At 37.3% G+C, this 18,955-nt stretch overlaps 1 protein-coding gene across 1 annotated transcript in view; it reads left to right on the forward strand.

Annotated features, from left to right (window-relative positions):
- Positions 1-6,377: 6,377 nt before the first annotated feature.
- Positions 6,378-18,955, forward strand: part of LOC139127834 (adhesion G-protein coupled receptor G2-like) — a 44,967-nt gene continuing 32,389 nt past the window's right edge. Inside the window, exons 1-9 of the mRNA XM_070693699.1 lie at positions 6,378-6,429; positions 8,717-8,805; positions 10,320-10,461; positions 10,701-10,820; positions 12,380-12,446; positions 15,153-15,326; positions 17,094-17,214; positions 18,401-18,557; positions 18,761-18,827. Coding sequence (XP_070549800.1) covers positions 6,378-6,429; positions 8,717-8,805; positions 10,320-10,461; positions 10,701-10,820; positions 12,380-12,446; positions 15,153-15,326; positions 17,094-17,214; positions 18,401-18,557; positions 18,761-18,827 — 989 coding nt within the window. The remainder of the gene's footprint in view (positions 6,430-8,716; positions 8,806-10,319; positions 10,462-10,700; positions 10,821-12,379; positions 12,447-15,152; positions 15,327-17,093; positions 17,215-18,400; positions 18,558-18,760; positions 18,828-18,955) is intronic.

An 18,955-nucleotide genomic window follows, 5' to 3' on the forward strand; every position in this document is an offset into this window, starting at 1 on the left:
GAATTTATCGTGGCTTTCGAAATATTACAAGCTTACTATATTGGAAAGCCCGAAAAGTTCCAAGAGCTTACAGAATGTTTTATGTGATGACGGAAATCTATCGTCGGCTTGATGTATTATGCGTTCTATGTCGCTATGTCGAAGATCATACGCTACATATTTAATAAGAAAACTTACGTTGCGGTGTAGCTTTCTGATTTTTCGTCAGGTGACGACGTGAACATTGTATCGTACGGCTTGCGCGGTGCCGTTACTTAGTTATTAATTCGAATGACAGCAGCCCATTCGATTCTTGGACAATAGCTAAAGCTTGAGCAACTCAAAATTTCGCTTGACATGCCTTCTATGTGTCCATGTATGAATTTATCGAATCGTGACTTCGTAATTAATCATGAGAGTACGGCATTAAGCGCCACAGCGCTGTGTACGTACTAGCATGTATACAAAATATCCGGTACAACTAGAACAAGACGTCGTACAGTTTGCGATCTGAGCTGGTTGTTGCATATTTGTAATAATTCTCAAAATTGTTAAATATTTAAAATATATATTTATATAAAGCTTATTCCATTAAAAATTTTGAACCAGTTTTGACAATTTCGATTCCATTCTGTATCATCTTGAGAGCGATATGTCGAACAAGTCCTGGTCACGTTCCAATGGACGGTTCTAAAGGTTTTTAAATCAGAGGTGTAATATGACTGCTTATTAATAGAACAAGAACAAATTGGGAGCAGAAATACGTAAAGGGATCCAGGAGATTTGACAGAATATACACAACAGAATGATAAATGGCAGTACTTAAATAATAGATATAGCAGTCAATTATATCAAGTAGATTTGTTTAACGAAGTGCTTTATACGTTTTGCATGATACTAATTATACAGTAACTGTTAATAAGTTGTAGACGATGTTGCTCGTACAAACCCGCACACAGAAAGACCAAAATAGGACACACGCACCTTATTCAAGGATTTACAGAAGATCAAAGGCTAGAACTTGAACAAAGCAAACAAATCTAACAGGATTTGGTTTAGTCTTAGCACAGAAAGGTTTTATTTATCGTGAAAGAAAATTAATACACTTGCAATTTAAAAAGTAAAGAATTGTTATATTAACACATATTAAATAAATAAGAAGCAATACGTATATCTTGTTTTCTTCTCTCTGTAGTTTTGCACTTCTCAGCACCGGTTGGCAGCGCTTTTTGAATTTTCTTTCTATCAAAAGTGTGATTGGTGCAGTAAGCGTGTACAACATATTTTTCAGCGTTCATGATGCTTGTCACTGTCGACAAGAATACATCTACTCGCATTATGATGAAAAAAAAAATATTGATTTTATCATGGCCATACATAATCTCGACATTGTGTAATGCATGCAAATGGTCAATGTACGCTGTGAGTAAATGGACTACTCATTAAATTGACTATCTTATTTCAGTGCAATGCTATGATATTCAAATTCAGCATGAGAGATCTCGATCTCGAATATGAGGCAACTGATGACGTAGTATTTTCACAAAAATGTTATATATACATACATAATATATATATATATATATATATATATATATATATATATATATATATATATATATGAGATAATACAATAGCCTTGCATTTAAATTCCTATGTGCTACTAACAATATTATATAATGCGCAAGCAAAAGAATGAGGGCGCTGGCAAATTCCCACCTAAAATGATGCTATCTTGGCACAAGTCTTGGACTTGCAGAGATGAGCAGATCCTTTACTTGTCAACGTGATATATCGTGGATCTGGTCCGTGACGACACTTCTTACTTCAACAATGAATACGTGTATAAGACTGATAAGAGTTCAGATTGAAGGTGTCATCTTAATTGGTATACCTAAATTTAACATGACTTCTGGGGGTGCACTTGTGTACGCTATTACAAGACAGAGTGTCGACAAGTCACCACAATATTGCTTCTCACTATCACTCGAATACGCACACTCACTGACTCTTGGATGCTAACGCTAACACTACTGCTGCAAGATGCCACAGGCGCTATAGAGACGCATGAATGTTGGCACGGGAAATCACCGAGTACATCGAGGTTAAGTCAGACCACGATCTCAACAATAAATTCGGCATTTCATCGACTTTTCGGCGCTTTGTGACATTAATCTCGCAAGCTGTACCCGCAGACGTTGGAGAGAACATATAAAAAGTAGGAAACTTTCAAAGTCATGTTGATTTTAAACATGTCTGTTTTCTAAAATGGACTCGGAGACCAACATGTTTTTTTTTCAGTGTTTGTGAACGTTGTCTCAACGGCGATGTACTGAGATAATTGAGATAATTGAGATACTTGGTCTCAAAGATTAAGCCACAGGTGGGATTTTCAAAACCTGCCATGAACGGAGCATGAGTGTCACACATGTACCATTAGAGTTAGCCAAAGGAAAAGCAGAAAAGATCAGAAATGAGCCAATTTGTAATTGTCGTCATATATCTTGACAGAACAATGGCCGTACTAAGTTTCTCAATATAAAGCTTCGTGTCAGGAAAAAAAACCCACCAAAATTACTTTAATATGCACACTAGCGATACAGCCTCGACCTCAACTACTTATTAATAATTGGCGCAAATTGTGGCCCGTCTTTCATGTCTCAATCCTGGTTCTTCACCAGATAGGGTAAAAAACGACGGAAATAAGCAATAGCGCCATCATCTCAAGCTACATCGAATGGCCAACTGAGGCAAACAGCGTGTGTAACAAACATTCTGAGATTCAGAAGTTGTAGTCCGCCACACTGTGTGCATTTATGGGCTATAGTGTGCATTTCTGAACTAACTTTGTTCTGCTTACAACGTGCGTTGCTGTCAAAGAATGTTCCATTCGTACCGTGATATAGCCCGACGATTGTGTAATATTTAATTCTTTTGAATTGAGTTTTGACCGACAGTAACCCATCACGTGATGCACTGTGAGAATGATAGTTAGTTTCCTCACCCTTGAAGTAATCATTATCTCTCCTTTTGTTTATTATGGCGGACCCATATACTAGCAAGCGGGAAAGCAAAGACCAACAAGCCCGACGCCGCCTCATGAAAGCGCTCAAAGCCGATGGGATTGGAGCGAAATCGTATTTTCCTTGTAATCTTGCACGTGGTGGTGATAACGAAGCTGCACTGTTGACACCGGTTGATAATTTTAAAAACCAGTGAAGCACCAAGTGCTTTATTGATAATCCCCTTTTTTATTAAATGAGAAAGGAAACTGAAAGAATGTGATAAAATTGAGTGTGATCACGTATGGCTAAATGAGCCAAGACGCAGTCGTCACTCAGCTTCAAATATAGGTGATTTTCATCGCCAAATGGTAAAAAAACAATTCACATAAAGGCCGTTTGGTGGCGCTGTTGCTCATGTCCGTCACTATTTGACCTATCTTTTGCGTCGAAAAATCCGGGAGTGAGACCGTAGAATCGGCCCAAAAATAGGTGCAAAAATATTAATAGATTCAATACTTGAAGTCACGGTTGTATCGCTGGTGCGAATCCCTTTGTTATTCGTTTTTTTGACACAAAACTTCATATCGAGAAAGCAAGCACAGTAATTGTTTCTGAAATAAGAATTGCAAATGAAGCAAAAGCAACGTACAACATTTTTCCCAATTTTGGTATTTCTTCTACTTTTTCAAAATCCACAACTATCTAACACAGATGCATTTGGTGGAATTAGAGACTCTTCTTATTCCGTTGGGTAGTGGGTAATTTATATTGGGATTTTTAAATGTTTTAGAATATCCGTTACGCAATTCTATTAACAAACTACAGTCGCCATGGCGACATGGATTGCTGTAACACAAGTTCGTTTCGTTTACGATGTTGACAATAAATCTCGGGACCAATCACATACGTTAGAGTGAAATAACTGGTGCATATACAACATTCCGTCTTGTCCACCACCGAGAGCTGGTTCGTGGCCAGTCACGATGGGAAGATCTCGAATGCTAGCTCTGTGCGTTTTCAATTTTCACCTTTTCATACTTCATTTCCAAGGTCAGTACCGGTGTTTATGCATTTTCTGACATTCAAGTTAAATTGTAAGACATTTTTTTGAAGAATTCAGACACTTAACTTGCCTAAAATTTCAGACGTAATTTTGAAAGTATTTTGTAATCGGTCCATGTTAATAATGTGAAGTTGCCGTTCGGCTAAATGAAAGACGCGGTGTTTGCAGTCTATTATGAAGGTTTAGAGGTCACCAATAACAATATGCTTCCTTTACTCACGTATTTGCTTTGTTATCCATCTGAATCGCGTGATTCTGCAAGAAAATCTCGAAGAAATGTTCTACTTGTCTACAAACGACATTTTCCTTTCCTTAAACAAGAAGGAGAATAGCCTCTTTATGTTGAACAATATTTTCTGTCTTGCTACATACAAATTAGCTTTGTAGAGCTCCAGAAGATTTCTACTTACGTATGTTGGTAGATAGGTATGCAACTATGATAAATAAAGCAAAATGATGGACCAAGCATCATCGTCGGCGAGAAATGCCTTTCGACATTAGACAAAATATATTTTTTTACCAAATCCTTTGACAATCAGAACAATTTCCAGTTTTAATACATATAAATTCACTGCTTTTCAAGTCATGTACATCTTCTTCAGCCTACGACGTGCACATTTCCTAAGTGAGATACGGTGGAACTTGTAAGTCATATGAAAACTTGCTAACAAGACACAGCTTATTAGCAGAAAGGTTTGGTCAGACGAGGGGTCTGTTGTGCAAGTAGATTAGTTATAGCAATAAAGAAGCCATATTGAAGACAACGCAATGCTGTTTCAAAAAAATTACATGTCTCTTTATCAAAAGTGAGTGGCAGGCTTTACAAGGGCTTTAACTCACAGCGCTTATGTAATGGATATAGCATACTCACAGAAAACGAGTATCGGTCAGAACATTTGACGACTGCTAAACCCGAGTTCAAGAAGACTCTACCGTCATTGTAATTTTCTTTTTACCTTGGGTCTGGTTTGCTCACATTAAATGACACTTACTTTAGACCTGTTGATATCTCTTTGTTAAAGCAGGCTCAATGCAAGAATCGACAGTACCCCCAAGAAACCAGGCCAACCTCTCTATGTCGGAAATGCAGGCGCTCCGCATCTCACCCGAGGACACATATGCATTCGAGAACGACACCGTGGTGCTTCCATGTACCTCGGTTAGGAAAGCCGGCGCTCTGTTCTGGAAAAAGGACCGGGTACGGCTCAGCATAGACGAAAAACTTACCAAGCACTCCCCCGATACGTTCGACATTGTTGGTAACCATTCCCTCGGTGTGTTCAATTTACATATTTCGCAAGCCCGCCTGACGGACACAGGGTCGTATTTCTGCATTTTGGCGGCCGTCACCGATCACATGTATGTCATTTCGGAACCAGCTCGCCTATTCGTTTGTAAAGGTAGTGTGCTCACTCATAATTTCAACAATTTTACCTCAGAAAACAGGCGGTGAATCTTCGACTATATTTTAAATTATACTATGAAACCAAATAAGTAAATGTAGGGAAGTCATCGAGAAGTTACAATGTGTGCACAAATTATAGAATATAACTGAACTCAGACGTTTCTGAAACTCCTCTAAAACAATCTCCTAGTGATTGTGTCAAGACAGACTCTGTTGTGTAGAGACAATGAGTCTTTGTCTTGCTAATAGCTTGATTTGAGCTCTTCTGAGGGCAGTACTGAGTTATCGCACTCATAACCCAAAGATGTGTAAACAGGTACAAAAAGTTTTACTAACTACCCGTATCTCCACGTACTTATTGTTAAAATGCCTTTAGTTCTAGAACGAGCTAATTTCTGCTCTAAAATAAGCAATTATATTTAACTTGACCTTGAATACTGTTCTGAAGACTTTTCTAAATCCAAACAATGTCGAGACACTTTTTTAACTTATTGCAGAGAGCGCCAGAGGAAGAGAGACAATTATTTGCGACATTGAATTAATAATTTAGTAACTCCGAAACACAATTACGACATATCGGTTTAACATTTTTGTATTTTTGCAGCTTCGATGTGTTACACCAGTGTAGGCTTATACCACTGTACTTGCACCAACGTCAAATTCAGAAGAGGCGACAAAGAATGTTAGTATACTAAAAACGACTTTTAATACACACACACACACACACACACACACACACACACACACACACACACACATATATATTATATATATATAATATTCCTTGTTTTTCTCCCAGTTATATATTATATATATATATATATATATATATATATATATATATATATAATATATATATATAATATATATATATATATATATATAAAAAATTCCTTATGTTTTTCTCCCAGTGAGTTCAGTTACTATGTCCCCAGTGAACATTACTAATGAAGCCTTTGAATTGCTGCTGACAGACGGTAAGTTGTATCTATATAATTATCGAAATAACTATTGAACACGATTTTTCAAGTTAATTTTGTTCAGTGACATTAGAAGCTCAGACTTGTTCAGCCAATGTTAGTGCATGATGTAAACCGACAAGTTTTGTTTTTTACCCTAGATATTATTCCCAAATATTTTTCTTCGTTCAGCGAAGGAAAATACGAGTGACGTAATGACCGTGTCACCACGAGTCGAAGACGAGTGGTGACACGATCATTACGTCACGAGTATTTTCCGAGCTGAACGAAGAAAAATATTAGGGAATAATATACTTATCACATGCACAAGCCAAGAATTCGTTATTTTTTGCAAAATAAAATAAGTTTTCCATGACGATTCCGCCATTTCAACACTTTTGAACTACTTTAGGAATAAATATCAGTACGCCGTGCACAAGTTGTCAATCATTTCCAGTAGTCAGTCGTGTGCGTTAGCGCTCACGTTCGTTCGCGTGTGGAGCAAATGACAGCTCTCGGTCTACACGTAGGCTACCTTCCGCAGAGTTATACACTATTTCAAAGATAGCATAGTCCTAGAAATTTATCACAGACGAAGATACGCTATTTTTCGGGAACAAATATCGACTTATCTCGACGGCGCGAACACTGTAAACGTCGCGCCTGACCCTGTTTGCAATGCGTACGGAACCCACGGTATACGCGACCAGCTTCGAGTTCGTTGTTTACGCAAATTATTCACGTAATTCCTTTGGAATATACAGGCGGTACACTCTTGTGTTTACATTGTTCGGATTATTAATGTCGTAGTCTGTGAAAATATCGATTTCATTACATGACTTTTGATCGTGGGAGAAACATCGGCCGCCATGTTGTTTGTTTACAGATTTACGAGCACACCGAAGATCGACAAAAAAAAGTCAGACGCACCAAAATTGATGACATAGACGCGGGTTGTCGTGACGTAGAACGACCAGAGAATAAATCCCGTATTTTTTGTTCGGAGACGACAAACTTGGCTTGTGCATGTGATAATATCTATTATTTAATGTGCTTTTAAATTGATCTGTTCAATTTATTTTAATCTTATTCTTACGTTATGTGGGAAGCAACGATTTATTTCTTGTTATGTTTAGCTATGGAACCTTATTCTTATGTAACGTCTCCCAGTCGGAATCTGTATTATTATGAGTTATTTTGCGACTCAATTGCATTTAGCACAGTTTTCAATAAGGCTCGGATTAATATTATCCCCTCTCGTTTTAGGTTTTAGCGATTGTTCGTGTTTCCGTTGTGCAATGGCTATGGAAATAGACATTGGTAAGCAGTACACTTATTCCCTCTGCTATAATTCCTCTTGCGCACAAGAACTAAATGCTTGTCTGTTTACACCAAGACAAGAGAATCAAAATGTACGACTCTATTTATATGTCAAGAATGACCAAAGAAAAGTCTCAGTTATCTCGATTGTCAGATATCCCAGTCTACTTGAAATATGTTTCATCCAGATTTCTCGCAAACTCTACAATCTGTCCGGGGATAAAACAGAAATAATATACTAAAAAAGAATGGAAATATCTAAGAAATAAAATATTAAGACACATTATCAGCCCACATATGCGATATTGTAAGCAATAAAGCACATCCTACGACGGTATACCACGAGATTTTGACCAGTTCACGACATATATCCACGGGCGATAGCGAGTGCATATATGAAGTGAACTGGTCAAAATCGAGTGGTATACCGTCGCTGGGTGTGATTTATTGCAAATATATCATACAAATATATTGAAATTCCGGTGTAGAACGTCATAAACGGATATTTCCTCAAGCTTAGAGCTCGCGCAGAGCCAGCCATGGTATATCGCCAATACACCACGGTTGTTTTAGCAATAAGATTGCTGTATTTGCGCCATAATTCAACATGACGTGATGCAATTAATAATACCCTTATAGCATAATTTTGTAGACGCCGGATAAAGATATGTCAACAAAAGGTATTACGAAATAAATCTACTACCTGCTTTCGTTTGTCAAGACAGCTTCAGTTTCTTCAATCTATAAATGTAGAGCTGGTGGGCAGAATACCTCCGTTCTTGGCATGGCTGTTGCAATTAACCTTGGGATGTTAGGTCATGTTGCGATCATGGAACGTTCCCTCATAGCAATCTTTATCCAATCATTGCAACCTAAGTATACAGCAAGCAGAGCTCAAAACAATACATATTTGGTTATCTACAATAGTTATCATGCATTTTCAAGTTCGGATTTTTTTCCACATATTCATCATGCATTTTCAAAGGTCTGGATGTTTTCCCGTGTTTTGACAATGACACCATTGATGGAAACAGATGTCCGCCACCATTAAATGGATCTGATTGGCATCAAAGGGTAAGATGCACAATTGGCAACAATAGGCCTTTTCCCGGTTATCCCACAATGCATTGCAGCGGCTGTATCAAACAGCGTATATACACTCAAAACAACGAAAACATACTCATTTGTGTTGTACATAGGATTGTTGTAGAATAATGACACAAATTTGCAATGCCAAATAATGCCCTGTGTATATTCTAACCATCAGCGACGAAAATATTGGTCAGGGTGTAATCTGCCATAGAGTTCTATGAGTAACGCACCCTGCGTGTATCCTACGGCTAAAAAGTTCTATGCGTAATGCACGCTTTGTATTCCTTGGCGCGCACTGCATCATGGAACCGGTAAAACCGGTTTCTATTTTGTATACTTAACAATTAGAATTAAAGCCATCCGAGTGATTATATCACAACAAAAATACAAAAATGCTTTCCCTCAGATTTGTAACAGATCAATATAAATGACAATTATCTTTGTAAATCTAAGATGATGATTTTTTTCTAACTCCGATAGCTTTTGATGAGTTAAAAAGCGGTAGATTATAATCGCCAAAATTGAGGATCGGAACGTCTGTCCAAGAAGCACATTTTGTCTTCAAATAAAACATCTTTCTGCTTGTATAATTTCACTGCATTCGTGGACAGAAGCGAAATATAAACCTGAAAATGTATTCTAAACTTGAAGGAACTTTCTCATCCCATGGCTGCAATTCACCGGAAAAGCTAAATATGGTCGTCACTCGAGTAGGTATATCGTGCACATCTAGGGGCAAACGAATGTTGGTTGTTGATGATGGGTCATTTTCGGCTAATTTACATTTCTTTGAAAATAATATAAGATTAGCTAATTACTTGGATTCTAAGCTATATGCTTCTTGATGTCCCTAGTCCAACTTTTAACGAAAGTAAGTCATTATAAATCAGAATATAACGTCTTGCAGTTCGAACAGATTTCCGCCTGGACTTATAGGACATTTGATGACGCCATAGTTCCCCACTTTCAAGAAGTCTTAAAGCAAGGTTCAGCAACACTTTTTGATCAATCAAAAACGGTAGGTAATGTGATGTGATGTAATGTAATGTAATGTAATGTAATGCAATGCAATGCAATGCAATGCAATGCAATGTATGTATGTATGTATGTATGTATGTATGTATGTATTGCGATTCATATTTTTTGTTTAACATAACTCATTATCACTTGAAACCATTTTTTACATAAAGATATCTGTCAGACAAGTTGAATAACCCCCAGAAAACCGGTTTTTTTTCGCTTTCGCCTGTGCAAGCATAACAGCGTTTCTGATGTGAATCTGCGTTGTTAAGCATACAATTGTTTGCAAATATCGGGGTTTTCAGTAGTTATTAGCGCATTTGCTTGGAGACATTTAATTGTGTGATAGATCCGGATAAGTTTTCTCTAACCTGCAAGTGATATGCGTTGTGTATTTCTATTTCTCACCTTTGACATTTAACGAAGGCAAAATGTTATGCTTACGTTACCATCATACTTGCCTTTATGTCTTGCAGAATAACTTCACGTTTTGCCAAAGTGACTGTGTTGATACCTTTCGGCAGATAGACGACTTTGGCTTACATCTCATACAAAGAATTCACGATCACTTCATTGATAATAAGACGGTAACGATTCAGTCGGCGTCTGCCGACCGCGGTAAGTAGAATTACTTCGTGCTCACTCATTATCATTTTGTTTACCATCCTAATAAGCACCATAACAACCACCGTAATCCAAATAATTGTGTTTACATATTCAAAGAAATAAAAAATAAATTGGATGCTAAAAAAGTTACTTAAAATAATTTTAGTCATGTAAAATAACAGTTATAAATAATGATAATAACAATAGTAATGAGTGCTGTACAATAAGGAACTATTTTGTTTATCATGCAGGTATGTATATTGAACTGACTAGTTTTGTCAACGAGGACGTTGAAGAATACATATTTCCTTCGGATGTCTCTTCTTTAGATGGAGACAACATAACGTTACCGAGACAAGTTTTGCCGTCGGGTGAGTTATGACTTTTATAATCGATTTGATGTAGCTGATACGTTACCCTGCCGATTGTAAGAGACCGCCCATTAAAATGGAGGAAAGGTTAGATTGATGGATAAATATTAAAACAAGTGATTTTTAATCAACGTATTAAAAAAACATTTTCAGAGTATTGATATCGATGACACTTAGTTAAATACTATCACCTTTTTGTGCCCAAAAGTGTTGGCTGCATTAAAGCTACACTTGTCTACTGACCTTTGTGTAGAAAATTGAGTGGGATTTGTATGTGGGATTTTGTATGCATCGTTTGATAGACCTTCCAACGTCCTGGTAACAGCGCCATTGCCAAAGGATTCGTTTTTTAAGGGAAAATACAATAATTGATATCATGGCTAAACCAAACTTTTTTCCATTTATTATATATTTTGTTGAAATGTTTTGGAAATTACTGAACCTTGATTTCGTGCAGTTATTCATGCAAAACAGTAAGGACTTATCGAGAGAGCTAAATCTACCCTCCAAGTTTTGTCTTTTGATTGAGGATCCCTCTTGTGCTTATTACTTACAATTGATCAGTCGACTTTACGGCAAGTTCGAGTTCTGTTGTCGTACAGACGTGTGAATTATAGCATATGGTAGGAACCCCCATCCAAATCTGCCAAAAGATTGTGTACGAAAGCACTAGGGCCATTCTCCAATCAGAAAAAATGACATTAATTAGAAAAACAACAACACCAAATTTTAAAAACCATGCTTGTCGTGCGATGATCTTCAGTTCAGAGTAGGTTAGGGTGTGTATTTTGATCATATTTCTCCATGCCAAACCCTTTCTCGTAAGCAAAGTGCAATCACTTGCAGAAAGATATGTTGCTTTGCTGTAAACCTACATCTCTGTGAGTGTTTATCACCACAAGTGATATTTTTCGGGTTATTACTGGGGAAAAAGGATGCATACCTTAGAAGATATCATAGTCGCTTTTAGAAGAGCTAGTGGTACGCTATATTGGTATATTGATAGATCTAAGTAGAGTTAAGTACGACTAAACTAATTTGCTTGTCTCGGTGGAGGATAAAGTTACACGTGTTGGCAAGTCAAATAGACTAGGAAAATGAAACAATTGTTACAAAACTTCCGATTTCAAACCGCAGTCATACTTCCCTTATAATGAAGGGGGCTCTTAAACCAGTAAGACCGACTCCTTACCGGACCCTTTCCATTAACAAAATAATGTTCATCCATCGGCAGACTTTGGAACGAGTGCACGATAGATGGTCAGGGACTTCAAGCTGCGCAGAGAACCAAGATTTTTAGAGTGTCTAATCACTTACTGAAGAACAAGTACTAAGCTTTATTGGTAGCACTAAGAGCTTAGTGATAGTCAAGTACTAATAAACTAATTTGCATGTAGCAATAATGGATTGTCAATTTAAAAGGATTAGAAAGTGAAACCTGATGTTGAAACGCCATCATACTTTTATCCACAATGAAGGGCCTCCTGACGATTTGGCGAGGCTAATTATATTAATATAATACAAGGCTCTAATTGATTGTATTTCATCGTAACTTTTAGGGAATGGATACTTAATAAATGTCAAGTACTCAAAACCTGACGTCGCCATGGAGAGAGCAAATATAAGGTCCGTGTTTCTTTGTTCTTGTTATAATGATATCATTCGGTGATTTGTATTAGTAGCATTTCTGTGATACAGAAGATGCAAAAGCCACTTAGCAGCATACCAAGTTTTTCTAGCAAAGCCGTTATTAAGTCATTGCTTCGGAGCACCCTAAAGCACATCTGGCAACAGGTAATCGCTATGTAGCAAGACATCGTCGGCGAGAGAGAATTTTTTGCCGCTTCAGCCGTTTTAACAGTATTTTACAGTAAACACCGCATTAACGTTATGATCCTTTGCTCTCTGGGTTTGATACTGGGTGGGGTGAGAGGAAATTTAAATGGAACTACGTTCATGCATTGCTGATTGCCTGAAATTCTGATAACTGTTCATGCTTTTTTAATGTGAATTTCAACGTCACATTCTTCTCCGATATCGCGGGTGTTGACATATGTACCTTTGCACGCGACTTCTATGATGTCACTTCAAAGATATTATTTTCATCTGAGTATTAGTCCGCAGTCGATGGCATATCAGCACTTTAGGAGAATCCCTTATCCAAAAAGCGACACAGGTTTCTACAAATAATCTAAATGATATTTATTGAAATTATGATGAAATCTGCAATTTTGTATTTTTGGAGCAATTTTGCCATTTTTGGTCAGAAAATTTCATTCTGAAAAAAACTACTGGTCAGATAGGTTTGGTTGACATGTTGTAAGGGATGATCCAATGTTTTACATTCAAATTGTGATGAACTTTTCAATTGTGTATTTTGCAGCTATTTTAGCCACTTTTCTTTGGCCATTGAAATGAGCTATCAAAGATTTCCACTTTCTTCATCAATATGTGTCAAAAATAGTTATGCTCTACATAAACACAGCGGAGCTATATCGGCCGTTAGGTCGCTTGTTAAAATGTTTTTTTCTCTCAATGTCCTTGTTGGATTGCTTTGAAAGTTAATACTCTTGACCTTAGGTCGTTTTCTATTAGATTTCTTAAATTTTGGTGAAAATTTCATTTTGTATTTTTTTTTGTATTTTAGGGCAATTCCTTTTTTTGTCACAAATAATTTTCTTTGAAGTAAATGTTCTGATTGCTTGAAACTTTGCGTAATTGAATTAATGTTCTAACTTGAAAAACGTAACATGCGACCTGTGAAGTATCAGGTATATATGGGACTATAGGACACTTCCTTGCATTTTTGTCAACTTTTAGTATTGAATAAAGAAAATCAGTTTAACTCCAAAGGTGTCATTTGACCTGACATTGGTCCCCCAAAACTATGGATGATTTTACGCTCTCTCTGCTGTATTCAACTTCTTTTAGGTAATGTATCACTTCAATCGCGTCATTTACTATGGTAGGTATTGGATATCTTTGTAAAAACATATAAAGAAAAATACCCCCTAAAAATTTGGCCTCGAGCCCTATTCAGGTGTATTTAATATCTGTCCATTCGTAGCACAATGCTGAGGCGTATAGATAGCATTCGTGTCAAGGGATATCGCTTCAGAACCGCTGCTAATCTGTCCATAGACCTTTTCCGTAGTTTACTGAACGACACCAATCAGCTTTTATTTACCTCGCAAAAGTAATACAATAGCTTAGTCTTTGAATAAATGAACATGTACCTACTTTATCTCTGACTATCTATGACTCATCTCCTACTTCCTTTAATTATGTCGAATGTGGCAACATCTATTTTCAACCGTTTTGAAGACCCGTCGACTGTTTCTGCTCGGTTCTGAACTTTTGATAAATCCAAAGTATTCAATAAGTTTTACGCGAGAGGGCAAACGTTGCAGAGTCGTAATTCGTGGACGTCGGCTCACGTCAAAATGGTTGAAAAAACATGTTTATATTATCGAGGTAGCTAGCAGAAGTAGACAATGGATCGATACCCAACCAGTGTTATAGTACCAGTCGAAGTAAACTACCAAAAATATCTATGGGCTGGCTTGTGGCGATGAATTTTGACCCGCAAGTGCGATTGATACGCCACAGCACTGCTGCAAATTGTATTTCATATCGGTTTATGTATTTAAGAGTAGCGATCAGAATGACTTCCAACTGGCAATATTACTTCAAATGAGTCATTTTATAGATAAGTCATGATCGATATAGACACTAGCCCTCCCCATTGTTAATTCTGTGCTCAGCCCTTATTTTGTACATTTTCCCCCAACTTTACGTATTAAATACTAACATAGCAGCTGATATTACATCAGAAACGACCATGTGACAACAAAAGCGTCTATTATGATGTAGGTGTCGTCAGACTTGAGTTTAACCCTCTATCTTACCGGACATTTAGGATGGGGACAACTTTGAAGTCGGAACCCCTTTGAGGTCTTCACAGACGTCGGATTGCAGGGTCACATAGTACTTACTCGCTGTGCAATATAGCACTGACGAGTTAGTTGCTTTGTGCACCGCTAGGAAAAAAAAACAAAACCTGCTTGGCTCTGCATGATTTGGATTTGTGAACACAGCATTCTAACATAATGCGTCCCTTACCGTTTCCGCTGTTCCAAGATGCTGATATATGTTTGTGGAGTGCAAACATAGCAATACCTTAATCATCAATTACATCCAGCTTCCCTTAGAGGATTTTGAAAAGTTGATGTTTCGCCTCCTTTTCTTCTGAAATCTTCTTGCATGCGCAGCTATTCAATATTTGTCGATTTTCCTATTTTTGCAACACAACATTTTCTTTGCCTTTTTCAGTGGTGTAAATCGATCACTACGCAGTGTTATCCTCTCAAGCACGGTACATCCTAGACCAGTATTTCCTCTCCCAGGCAGTGCGCCAGTGATACTTGCCTTTAAAAATCACGATCTGATAAATGCGTCTGCCGATTATGTCAGTTGTGAATTTCTAGAGTATGGAGGGCCAGACGGGTAGGTATAAATCTAATGATTTTGAAGTGCAGCATTGTACACATTGTTTACATTGAGCTTATATGCTTGCACCGTAACAGTGGTACTAAATTGTCAGTTCACTATATGGGGAAATATCATCATTAAGATTCTCGTATTCAACTTGATAGGACATTACAATGGCGTATGCTATAGGGAATAGTGCAAACATGGTGTCACACAGGTGTCTTTCCAAGTAACACGATTAAAGCTAATTTGGGAGAATTGGATCTCATTGTAGTTCAAATTTATCAAAATTATTAGATGTCCCATAGCTTAACTTTGTAAAGGTACAAATTAAAAAGACAAAAGGTGTGTTACGAACAGGAAAAGAATGATGAACTTTCATTCACTGATTAAATCAACAACAATAATGTATCCAATTATCCTAATTAGTTCTGATTGTGTTAAGTTTACAAAATGCTGCTGAAGGCAACATGACTATACTCGGCAACGTCCAATGCGATACCTGAAGGCCTTATCCGGCACTGTACGAAAAGTCAAATTAATTTTGTCATACGATTTTCCTGGGTGGCAACAGTTGATGAAGTACCACGTTTTATCATTTTTGCCTTGGTAACACGGCAAATGTGGTACAAAGGTGGTATTTCGTCAACTGTTAACACCCAGGTAAAGCATATGACAAATTTGACTTTTCGTACAGTGCGGTCTTGTAGTAAGATCTTAGAGCAGAGACACAGCGCTACTTGCCTGGTTACAGAAAGTACCCAAGTGATCACTGTTCACAAATAAACACGGGTGAAGATGTGTGAATATGCACAATAGAATTTAAATCACAATCTTTCTCAGGCTATTTCCTCGAACTCAATTGGAACTCAATTGTAATAATTGGATCTTCGTATTTTCAAATTTCTCAAAAGTATTAGGTGCCATATAGCTAATTCTTGCGATATTACAGTTTACTCATAAAAACAAGTGTATAAGTCAACTTGAAAGCCAAGGTAATATGTTGTGGGTTTGAACCCGATTGAAAAGTAGTCGTATTTTCTACCCTGGGTTGATAGCTCTGCTGGTGGACAGAATTGTCCCTAGGCTATCGTTCGCCCAGTTAAAGCGATGTATTCGTTGCTTCGCTTTGATAAAGTTTGTGTGTGCGATGTGTGATAGTGCGCGTGCGTGCGTGAGTGCTTCCCGAACTCTACAACGTGTGCAGCGGTCTCAGTCAGAAAAATGTAACAACTTAGTCGGCTATTGAACCACGCTTTTTGAGAGTGGAGATTTAGCCGTGCGGCTCTGTCTGCTGCCTCTCCGCTAGGGGACTGATGCCGTATGTTTTATGGGTTGGAACCCGATAAAAAACTAGCCGTATTATTTACATAAACTCGAATGACGTGTAATGTTGCTCGTAATTCTCGCACATAGCCTCCTATGTCCAATGCTTTAAACCTATCCAAAGAATGCACTTGTAATAAGTCTGTACAAGCAACTGTTATATATGAAGGGTGCTTCTTGTTATAAATAATACTTGTATTACCTACATTATAGCACAACACCAGCGCTATAGCAACAAAAGTTTATTTTAATGACTTTGTGAATTGGCATGGAGACATGAAATGAAAGGAGTGAACATTTCGCTGATACTTTATCCTACAAATATATTTCCTTAAATTTGAAATAACTGATCATATTTGTATCTTTTCATGAAAAATATTTTGAACTTTCTCTTGACAGGAAATAGGAGACACAAATATCAAAATCGACTGAGTCTTCAATGTTTTCTACTTTCAGGCAAACTATGTCTTGGAATTCTGCTGGATGCCATGTTAACAGCACAAGTCAGTCAGCAACGGTCTGTCACTGCGACCATCTCACCAGTTTTGGTGTACTTGTTCGATTAAGAGAGTTTGAAGTATGTATGAATTGTTGAAGAATTCTGTCGTCCTAATATCTTGACCATTATATCATTAGTAACTTTACTGATTTGCAAGGGCGTGAGCTGGACATTTTAGATACTTACCTATCATGCCGCTTCGACAAGAGTGGTGATTGAATAATGCATTCATTGAATGTACAATTTCATTGCTAGATGCCTGTAATTCATGTGAAGTCATTGGAACTAATCAGTGTGATTGGTTGTGGCATTTCTTTATTCTCCATTGTGCTGACGATTCTCACGTTTGCTTTGCTCAGGTTTGTATCTTTTCTTGTTTTCGTAAAAAAAAATAATCCTGAAAATAAATGAGACCTACATAGATCTTTGCCGATCAACTTTGGTTTATATTTGAAAATAAATCAGAGGCATCCTTCAAGCCGCACTATTAGCCCTCGCAGAGACGTAGGTTTACACATATTTACTACTCTGTTGTCGCCCATTTCATAAAAAGATCTTATTTCCAGTGCATCGCATTATAGATTCATTATTAAGTCATCTGCAGAGATATATCATTGTTAAAGCAATCTCTCTGATAATACATTTTTTGAAGATTGCTTACGATGGAGCGCATTATTCACATTAATCTTTGCCTTGCCATTGGTATGGGACAAATAATATTTGTAGCAGGCATAAGGCAGACAGGCAACAAGGTAACGAATTTCCTTTCAAACGTCATTATTGAATAATCATTTAGCCGAAATATTTTAAAGTAAAAAAACGTCTTAAATTAAGACAAGAGTTAGATTTTACGAACGCGTAACTGGCTTGGTGTGTCTTGGGGAGTGCACGTACGCGTAAAAGTCATTACTGTTAAAATGTCTACCATTTTCATGTGTATGATTTATTGAAAGATACCTTGCATAAGGACGTAAAACACATGTTAGCGTTCAAATGCGTCTTTGAAAACTCCCCTATGAACTACTTTCATCCTTTACCCCTTGTTGCATCGACGTTTCCAAACATTGCTTGAACAACTGCTTGAGTATTTGCATATTCTCTATGATATCATATTTGCCTTACATGCACGTTGTACATACCGATCCCGAATCTTCAAAGTTACCCCTCAAGATGTTTTCGAAAGTTATCTTTTCAGGAAAAGTAAGTTGAAACAAAGAATTAGTCGATTTGTAGTATCCTGTTTATTCTTCCTTATTATGCACAGACTGCCTGTATCGCAGTTGCTGCTCTGCTTCACTATTTCTTCACGTCTGTCTTCTGTTGGATGTTGGTTGAAGGCATACAAATCTATCTCCAACTGGTTAAAGTATTTAATGCCGCTGAGAGGAGACGATACGTAGCTTACTACTTAATTGGTTGGGGTAAGTCAAGTTAAATGTTTAAGCAGACGAGTTCGTACGCGCGTCTAGTTTCTACGTAGTAACTATTCATATTATTTAGTATGTTTATGCCAGGTCATTAAAAGTTCTCAGTCATCTGGAAATTCGATAAAATACTACCTGGAAAGTGTATCAGCTCGTTTCTATGACAGTCAGTACAAACTTTTTTTATTGTATCGAAATAGGTGTTCCTCTGGTACTTGTTGGGATCTCACTTGGCTTTGGACATAACCAGTACGTTGCCGATGATAAGTAAGTTAGTCTTGTTTTCTCTCTAAGAGATGAATCATAAAGCGGGCAGGTAGCACACTACTTGAGTCGACAGATTGCAATATTTTGTGTTAGGTTACCTCACAAAAAACTATATGATTATGTTTTAA

Source organism: Ptychodera flava, chromosome 3 (assembly GCF_041260155.1).
Source record: "Ptychodera flava strain L36383 chromosome 3, AS_Pfla_20210202, whole genome shotgun sequence".
In the NCBI taxonomy this organism is placed as follows: Eukaryota; Metazoa; Hemichordata; class Enteropneusta; family Ptychoderidae; genus Ptychodera; species Ptychodera flava.